At 36.1% G+C, this 9,951-nt stretch overlaps 2 protein-coding genes across 3 annotated transcripts in view; one reads left to right on the forward strand and one right to left on the reverse strand.

The window, feature by feature from the left end:
- LOC107707922 (ubiquitin carboxyl-terminal hydrolase 12-like) overlaps nt 1-6,017 on the reverse strand; it is an 11,105-nt gene extending 5,088 nt beyond the window's left edge. The window contains exons 1-7 of one of the 2 annotated variants that reach the window (XM_016512047.1): nt 5,818-6,017; nt 4,075-4,155; nt 3,546-3,759; nt 2,273-2,544; nt 939-1,015; nt 820-848; nt 425-479 (exon numbers count right to left, since the gene is read on the reverse strand). In XM_016512047.1, coding sequence (XP_016367533.1) covers nt 425-479; nt 820-848; nt 939-1,015; nt 2,273-2,544; nt 3,546-3,759; nt 4,075-4,155; nt 5,818-6,015 — 926 coding nt within the window. In that variant the 5' untranslated portion in view covers nt 6,016-6,017. Of the gene's footprint in view, nt 1-424; nt 480-764; nt 849-938; nt 1,016-2,272; nt 2,545-3,545; nt 3,760-4,074; nt 4,156-5,817 lie in introns of both variants that reach the window. The other variant, XM_016512046.1, reaches the window with a different exon arrangement.
- Nucleotides 6,018-8,224: 2,207 nt separating this feature from the next.
- Nucleotides 8,225-9,951, forward strand: part of LOC107707904 (ras-like protein family member 11A-like) — a 3,537-nt gene continuing 1,810 nt past the window's right edge. Inside the window, exons 1-3 of the mRNA XM_016512015.1 lie at nt 8,225-8,706; nt 9,056-9,112; nt 9,336-9,418. Of these exons, the coding sequence (XP_016367501.1) occupies nt 8,556-8,706; nt 9,056-9,112; nt 9,336-9,418 (291 nt within the window). The 5' untranslated portion in view covers nt 8,225-8,555. The remainder of the gene's footprint in view (nt 8,707-9,055; nt 9,113-9,335; nt 9,419-9,951) is intronic.

The raw sequence follows: 9,951 nt of genomic DNA on the forward strand, positions 1-9,951 counted from the left end.
AAATACAATTGGGTGAACTGGCAGTGGGCGGAGTCACACAGACCAAAACAGAGACCAACATTCCGGCCCGGAACGCACATTTTCAAAGGAGAATAACTGACTGTAACATTGTTTTTCAGATAAACAAGTATGTTAACTTAGCATGTTTCTTAAATATCTGCAAACATATTATGGTATTTTTATGCTTTATGCTTTGAGTCAAAAACTTACATACAGCACCTTTAAAATCTCTCTCTTGGTGCACAGAACCGACACACTAATGCATTGAGTACAACACCAAGATGCGTTCAGGAAGGAAGGAAATGTTACATAGACAGGGGCAGTCCATAGCATCAGGCTTACATTGGTTGATGTGAATATCACAGCAAATGGGCCTCCAGAACAAGAGTGATTTCAGCTATGCCAGTCTGTTGGAACTACATACCTTTTCTGAGCCTCCTGTTTACTTCTGCATTGCTCACAGTAGTACTTGTATTCAACTTAGCATGTTTCTTAAATATCTGCAAACATATTATGGTATTTTTATGCTTTAGTAGAGTCAAAAACTTACATACAGCACCTTTAAAATCTCTCTCTTGGTGCACAGAACCGACAAACTAATGCATTGAGTACAACACCAAGATGCGTTCAGGAAGGAAGGAAATGTTACATAGACAGGGGCAGTCCATAGCATCAGGCTTACATTGGTTGATGTGAATATCACAGCAAATGTGCCTCCAGAACAAGAGTGATTTCAGCTATGCCAGTCTGTTGGAACTACATACCTTTTCTGAGCCTCCTGTTTACTTCTGCATTGCTCACAGTAGTACTTGTATTCACTACATAAGGTCTCTGTGTTGCTGAAGCCCCTGTTAGTGCAGAGAAAACATGTTATCTTTCCAATAAACAAAGAATTTGCACCAACAGGATATTTGTTTCAGTTACGTTTGTGGCTTTACCTAAGACAGTGTGTGATGGAGGTATTCTGCTCCACGTCCACTGAAAGGTCTAGGAAGTCTTCGTCTTTACTGCTCACCTGGGGAGAAAGAGGACAGATTGTATGATGGGAAATTCTAAGACTGCATATTATCAAAAGCAGCTAGTTGGTGGCTTGTCTGAACGAATAGTCCCTCTCCAAAAACAGCTAGGCCATGTCCTAAATGCAACCATAAGCCCTAGTTGTCCTCCTCTGTGTCTACACTTCACTGATGTAATATCAAACTGTAGCGTAGCAGCATGCAGCAAAAAACACATCAACTCAAATCAGTATATCAAAGGTGTACAATGGCAAAAAAGAGGACACTCATGGCCAGCCTTCAAAATCATCAAATGAAAAATGAGTTTACATGTCTACTTGACCTAGATAAATTAATATGAAAATAAATAAATAAATTGAATTAAATAAATGTCTGTTCCATGAGTGAAGCACAGCACTGTGTTCTTTTACACGCAAGCATTTTATAATCCAGTGTTTTCAGTGTCTCAGAGCAGTTCAGCTTGCAGTAAATGCTATTCCACATAAAACTCATCTCTGCATGTGCTCTGAGTTTGAGTTGCTTATAATGTACATTTGGGAATGCAACAAAAGAGAAACCTGAATAGTTTCCTAAGGTTTTCCGCCAAAATAAAAGCTTTGATGGTTTAACATTTCAAAGACATCTATAAATATTAGTATTGTCATTTTACAGTTATAATGTAAAAAAAAAAAAAAAAAAGGCTATTAAATAATTTTTCATAAATACTTTATGTAAAAAAAACTGTCAAATATTACAAAATAGTAATATTTCATATTTCCTTTTACATTTTATTTGCCTCTACTAGTAATTTCTATAATTTTAGTCTACATATAATCATTTAATAAACATATTAACATAAAGATCACAAAATGTTGGGCCTAATTGTGCAGGCCTACAAACAAGCACAGCAAACCTAAAGCTTTTTATAAAATTATTATAAAAAAATAATAGCCTAATAATAATAAATCACATTTTAAATCACAATGGCATTTTTTTAATACCTGAAAAATCCTCATCAGTCATCATAACACACACCTACATCTCAGATCAGCTAAAACAGTTAACATATTCCGCAATCCAAACATTTAACAGAGTTCTTCGTACAGTGACACCCTGTTGAAAACTGTCCTCCCATCACATCCATACAATCCCCCAGATGCTGATTAGTCCAAGCCAAAGTGACAAAAACATACTCCCAAAAACTCATCCCATATCTCATTAATAAAAACAAGAGCCCTTTAGGGTACTTCTGACTCACTCCACCTCCTCTGACTCACCGCTTCACAGTTCAGGCACCTTGTCTCATTGGTCAGTGTGCCTTGGAAGATCTCGTGCACCCATGTCTGCTGGGTCTTTTCCTCCGTTTCCCCTTCGCCTGTGCTGCTACCGCTTCCACCTCCTCCTCCACTTCCACTTCCACCATTCTGTACTACCTTTCCATTCTGCTGTCTCTCCTGGCTCTTTTCCTCCTGTAGCAGGTCTGCAATGGTGTTGAGCAAATAGTTGAGGAATTCGTGAGCATCTTGCTGCATGTAGTTGTCAAACAGCTCTGTAGGTAAAAAAAAGAAGTGTTGATAGCATCAGGTAGCTGCAAGTCTAATATATAAACAGTAGAAATGAACAGTGAAAAAATGATTTAATCATTTAATAACAATGCATTTCAATCACATACACAGTGTTTCCCGCATAGCTATTCAGCAGTGCAGCTGAATCTACTGCGCCATGGTAAAAGAAATGACGTATTATGTCAATTCCTAATTTGCAGTCAAAGCAAAACTATACAACGATAAATTGTGTTGTCTTTGCTGGCTGCATGCTGCATGAGCAGTGTCTGGTTCATGACAAATGACTCTTATAAGCTGCTCTGTTATTGTTTTAATCAGCCAAACAAATGTAAAAACTGAATCCATAAGAGCAGTTGCTGTATTACTATCAAACTCACTTAATTGTGACAATGGTAACGTAACTTCACATCTGACTTGAAACGGACTGGCTGTTCATGTTACACATTCACAACAGGTTTAATTAAAACAGCATTGTGAAATATTTGTAGTTTCAAAACAGTTTCTTTTATTATTGGCATATTTGTTTTATTCCTGTGATGGCAAAGCTGAATTTTCAGGAGGCATTACTCCAGACAGTGTCACATGATCCTTCAGAAATCATCCTAATAAAAATGTCTTATTATTACCAATGTTGAAAACAGTTGTACTGCTTAATATTTTTGGTGAAACCAACATTTCTGATAAATATAAAGTTCAAAAGAACTTTAGAAATCTTTTATAACATTATAAACGTCTTTACTGTCACTTTTGAACAATTTAAGGCATCAAAAGAAAATACTGACCCCAACCTTTTGGCATCTATCTTTATATCCATGTTTACATTTAGAATGTTTACAAATATATCAGAACATGCATATTATCTGTATAGCAAAATTTCACGTAAGCACCTGCATAACATTCCCATTATCCCACATCTACAACCCCTCTCTCATCGGTCAGTCAGTCAGCCAAATTGCTTACTGTAGGACCCAGAATCTTTTCTCACCATTTTCTTTCCTCAACCTGGAGATGAACTTCTTTGGTGGAATGACTCCCACTTTCTTCTTCTGAGTTGCAATGCTGTTGAAGAGGTCAGCCAGGCAGGTTAGCAGGCTCTCTTTCCGTCGCGGCTGGATCTTATAGGCCAGCACTTTCTCCCGGAAGGGCCGGCAGAAGTACAGTGCCTGCAGCACTGAGTTACAGTAGCAGGTGTTGCCAAACTGAGCGACCAGATTGCAATTGGAGAAAGAACAGATCAAAGATTGATGAAGGATATGTGATGACATACATGCACATATAATATGTGTCATATCTGCAATTAATGTCTCAGAGAAGGAAAGCAAACCATTGTTGGATATATGGAGCGGTTTTATTATTATATTTTGCTGCTTTTTATACATGCTTGCCAAATCTGCCATTAAGTGATGACATAAGCACATTACATAAAAAAAGTGCTTTAAAATTTAAAAGTGATATGGCAAAGTAATCTTCTACTTATAGCACATTCACTGACAAAAACAATAACGTAAACTTACATTGACCAGCCCAAAGTAGTGTTCATTAACAGGGAACTGTTCCGGTCCAATCTCCTTTTCCAAAGCAGAGGCATTGGCGCCCTACAGGGAACAGCCACAATGGTTATCTTTGCTCATGGGTCTCAATAATACAAGTGACCAGGAACACTCTGGACCTATTGGAGACTAACAGGAACATCCTGTTTGTGAAGAATGATGCCAGACTTGGCATTAACAGGATGCAGTTGCTGGGCAAGTGCACCCACTCTGTTTCACCAGGGGAGAACATCAAGGCAGAGCTGTAAGTGGTATCAGTATCTGAAGTATAATGTATGAGTTCTCAGATGTTAAAAGGCCTAAGTCAGAGGTTCTCAAGCTTTTTTGACCCGAAAGCTACCCCACTGTCCAGCTCCTTATTCAAAGACCCACTTCCAGGCATATAGGAGGAGATATTTCTGCTGCAGTTATGATAAAGCTATTTCTTTCCTTCTTTTTTAAACAGAAACTGGGAGTATAAAAATATTAAATGAATTAACCACAATTGAGAAATTTCAAAAACTGTATGTTCTTCAACAGGATTGAACGGGATTTATTGTTTTTATGTGTTTTAGCATTTTAATTTAGATTAGAGTTTTACTATTTCAAAAATATTCACAATAATTAATTATTTAAATACCTAAATACTGTAAATATTGTTTCTGGAAAGATGAATCATCAAAGGGATCTGATTCATCGTGACTTAGGTAACCTGTTGAAAATGTAACTTTACATATAATGTCAACCCAAGACTTGATTACCTTGATCCTAAGGCATAATGTATCAATAAATTTACTCAAACTAAAATTACTCAATTTATGAACAGCATTTTTTTTTACATAACTCATAGCTCTTTTACATAGTACATACTGGCACCCTGAGGTGGCTAAACGAAATCAACAAGATGCAAATCTATGTGTCTTATCTCTATAACTGGTTATCGGTAACTACTGGTAAATAAGGAAGTTGCCACATAAATATCTTGCTATAGAAAGGATTCACTGATTGATAAGAATTAAATCTCAAACTCAAACTAGAAGCTGTTCTATAACGGAACTCCCAGTAACGTTACCTACCCAAATAAATAAGATTTTAAATTCCAATAGTACTATGTACACAGCAAATACTCAATTTTATGTTCGTTGCGAGTCTGATCTACTGTGAATGTTCTCGTGTGACAGTTTAAGAAAACCCTTTCAGCACTACAAAGACACTGAGCTCATTGAATCAGTTTTTAGTTGTGTCCTTCAAATAATGTTAAAACAACAACAACAACAGAAGCAGCAGCAGGAAATGTAGTCTCGTGCATGACCTCGCCTGTTACCCTGTCCACCCTTCCTCTTTACAAAACACTCCTAAACATACATATAGTATCCACATGACAGATATTATCTGATGGTAAATAAAGCTGAGCCGCCCGGCTAATCAAACATTGACATTATTTGTGTGTCGCTCGCTAATACGCTAGGCTATACATTTGACCCTTGAGCAGAATATCTAATTCTCTGACAAAAATGCTATAAAGTCCGTTTAACCACATCTCCAAACTTCTACTGCGTCTATAAACCCGGACAGAGAGGTGTGCAAACTTTTTGTGGCTGTGCTGCCATGTTCATGACACGGTTGTTTATCTGTTAGCTGTTGAGCTAGCCCTGTTAGCAGGCTAATCCAAACACAGGTTAGACGCAGTGGACGGGACAACACTCACTTATGCGAGGAAAAACTCACCATCGTACAAATCAAGGCGATCTTTCGGACTGTCATCAGTATTTCCATCCGTCTGCCGCCATGTTGGACCGAACCCCTATTTAAAACTGTGACAGCCGCACAGGCTGAAATTCCGGTGAATCCTTCAGTCGGTCCAGCTCGCGGCGGAATGAGGGAGTGTCGCCTCGCGCGCTGTAGCCTAGCAGCTGCGCAGTACATAACACAACATCACCAAACCTACTATGGCGAAGGCTACTGTTCACATCAACTTTATTTTCAACATAGTTCACAAATACTGGGAAATTTAGCATAGAAATGACAGAGCACGGAATAGAAAAGAAAGGCTATGCAAATGTTTACGTCAATTAGGTAAATATTTTAAGGGGCAATTTTCATCTTTTTTTCTTTCACATATTTTTAAACATATTTTGTTACAATATATTTTGTGATAATTTATATTATCTGGGCTATATAGCCTAGTGTTTCACATCAGTGTAATGTTTATGGTATTAAAAAATACAATTAAATTTATTACATTTTAAAAAAATCAACATTATTTAAATAATAATTTAGCCTATGATTACATGTCTTATAAATGTAACATCCCATGAACAACAAAAATAATCTAAAATGATATCATATTAGTGCGAACTGGCAAAACGAAAATAAGCGTGAGACATTTTATAATTTCTAAATATCTAAAAAGAAAGAAAAAAAGGAAAGAAACCTGAAAATCTTTTTTGTTTTGTTTTGAAAATAAATACATTTTGCGTTAGTAACCATTCAAAAAATAAGTGACATTTTAAATAAGGATTTACATTAATCCTTTTATTTCACGCATATTGTAACCAATTGGATATAAAGGCAGACAACGGTGAATTATGGATACTATGTGTAAAAAGGAATAGCCCCGAGTTACATTCTTTTGATGTTTTCATATTTTATGGCGAAGCCTTGTCGTATGAATATTAATTAGGTAATGCTGACGTTGCTTGGTAACCATCCTATCACGTGGTCTATTTTAAATTTATTACATTTTTAAAAAATCAACATTATTTAAATAATAATTTAGCCTATGATTACATGTCTTATAAATGTAACATCCCATGAACAACAAAAATAGTCTAAAATGATATCATATTAGTGCGAACTGGCAAAACGAAAATAAGCGTGAGACATTTTATAATTTCTAAATATCTAAAAAGAAAGAAAAAAAGGAAAGAAACCTGAAAATCTTTTTTGTTTTGTTTTGAAAATAAATACATTTTGCGTTAGTAACCATTCAAAAAATAAGTGACATTTTAAATAAGGATTTACATTAATCCTTTTATTTCACGCATATTGTAACCAATTGGATATAAAGGCAGACAACGGTGAATTATGGATACTATGTGTAAAAAGGAATAGCCCCGAGTTACATTCTTTTGATGTTTTCATATTTTATGGCGAAGCCTTGTCGTATGAATATTAATTAGGTAATGCTGACGTTGCTTGGTAACCATCCTATCACGTGGTCTATTTCATATTCATGAGTCCAATCTTCTTCATAGTAAGATTCGTATACACCCGCCCTTCTCTGGTTTCTCGACTTATCCTCTAACGGCCGCAGAGTCATCTGTGCCCCCCGGACGCGCTATGTTGCTTTTGACCGATGTATGTTTTATAGATTCGCGGGAACCTGGACAAAGAGGAGAAGACGACAATGAGGCGACCTTGAGGACACACTGACGCTCGGCTATTTCCGTGCTGTCTTTTCATAAACACACACACACACACACACACACACAACAACAAGAACAACTCACTACAAATATGAATTCTGGTGCACAACTGTTTGGAAGAATGTTAGCCTATATCTTTATATCTTTTTTATATCTTTTACAATATAAAGTTCAAGCCTACTGTTTAGACAAAATGTGTGATTTTAATCCTTTGTGCAACTGACAAGGATGAAAAAATGAATAGCAGAATAGTACATTTCGACAGGTTTATGTACTTTTTTCCACACAAGTATGCCTTCAGTTACCACAAGGCAGCAATGTTAAATCAGCTAACTGTAAGCTATTTGCGTTATGAGGTAGGCTAACAGCTCTAGCGCGTATCTACACTTTACGATAGTGCTTCAAAAAAGTCATTAAATAGTTAATAGTAATTAAAAAGTCATTAAACATTATGCACATTCTTTTCGATATAGCACGCTTATTAATATATAAATGCACTTTTAATGCAAAAACATATTGTCAAAGTTTTATTAATAGCAATATAATATAAATATAATACACACATTTAGCCTAAGCATATAGCATTCAAATCTTATAAATGAATTTGGGTCTTGAGTGAGCTGGTTTATTCACGCCCCTCTTCCTTGTTCCGCTTTTTTTTTCTTTTTCTTTTTCTTTCTTTTTTTTTTTTTTTTTTTTTCTGAAGGCGCAGTTGCGATCTGGAAAGAGATCTTGCGATCAGGAACTGCGGGTTGTGAACGGTTCAATTTAGCTTTGTTAGACTATATTAGTTACTTCATTAGAGGGCCGGTATACAAAATTAACATTCATGTCGTGCAGAAGTGGAGCCAGCATTTGGGGTGCACTGGATTGCATTTATTATGAAGACCTCTGTCTGCCAAACGGAGATAACAGAAAGCTTCTCGCGTTATGAGGAGGACACCTAACGTGTGGAGCGGGCTCATATAGCGCGAGAACGCGGAGGAAAAGAGATGCATTTCTAGACAGTCGAATAGCCTAATAGTTACAGCTTTCTAAATGCGTCTTCTTATCGAACAGCCAAGAACAATGAACAGTGGCTCTAGCAACTTTCTGCTAGTGCCTATACCGGAGTATCCTGTACTAGACTGCGTGCCAAACAAAAACGTCAAAATAGTTGTTCTTGGTGCAAGCAATGTCGGAAAAACAGGTAAATATATCAAACAATGTGGCTTTTAATATGTAAAATAAAAATGTTAAAATAAATTTACAAGTACAAGTAATATAACTCATTTTACTTTATGCCATCATATTTTGTTATTACATAGTAACTTATTCTAATGGCACTTTGGTGATTTAATGTTTATACAGTTTATTTCTGTTTAAAGTCATTAGTAAAGACGCTAATCCTGAACAAACGATGATGTTGGAGATATTTAAGCTAGTTTAGCGCCAGGGTGCGACATACACTGGAACACTGCAAAGTTGTGCGCGAGCTATGTGACAATGCTTATGCCTATTATGCTGATACAAAGTTTCTATTTGGTTTTAATTTTCAGCTCTGATTGTACGATTTCTTACTAAGAGATTCATAGGAGACTATGAAGCCAACACAGGTAAACATTATAATGAAACAATGCTATTATACTATGCGTCTATGAATTGTAAAAATGTGTTCATCATCATGACATTTTTGTTTCAGACCGTTTTACTGTTTAGTGGTTACAATCATTTCTGTTATTCGTAATAAACTTTATCAGACTTTCAGCATTTTACACTGAAAATACACTGACGTTTATCATTTTAGTAAGTGGAATTTTTCTTTTTCAACATTCCTAGGAGCCTTGTATTCAAGGAAGATTCATTTGGATGGGGAGCAAGTTTCTTTACAAGTGCAGGACACTCCGTGTGTTTCACTCCAGGTACCGCCAAATCACATTCCTAACACTTCCTTCTGTCGTTCAGCTAAACCTTCATCAAAAGTAGTGTGCCCATGGTGTATTATCACAGTCATTTAGATCACTCAGTCATCGCCTGTGGGATTCCTGCATGCTTCAGATGAACTGTGGGGAATATTAGTTCAAACATTTGGCCAGTAAACAAAGTATGCAGTGCAGGGGAGATAAAGAGGGTGTGTTCAGCCATAAGCTCATTAGTCTGACTCATGTGTACTGAAGGGCTCTCTTCAACTGAATGAATCTGATCCTGGCTCAAGCGCAGTGTATATATAGGTGTTATAATGATTGAGAATTTACTTAGTTGTTATGTTAGAACTAACTTATTGGTAGTCAGCCTTATTATTGTTAAAAAACATATTAAACATATTATATCAGCAGTCATTCAAATCATTTTAGTTCATGTTATAGTTTTTTTTCCATTGCAGTAAAATGATCAGTTAATTCACAAAATAATGTAATTATATATATATATATATATATATATATATGTATAATTA

This window comes from Sinocyclocheilus rhinocerous, unplaced genomic scaffold, assembly GCF_001515625.1.
Source record: "Sinocyclocheilus rhinocerous isolate Xijiao unplaced genomic scaffold, SAMN03320098_v1.1 scaffold2852, whole genome shotgun sequence".
Classification (NCBI taxonomy): Eukaryota; Metazoa; Chordata; class Actinopteri; order Cypriniformes; family Cyprinidae; genus Sinocyclocheilus; species Sinocyclocheilus rhinocerous.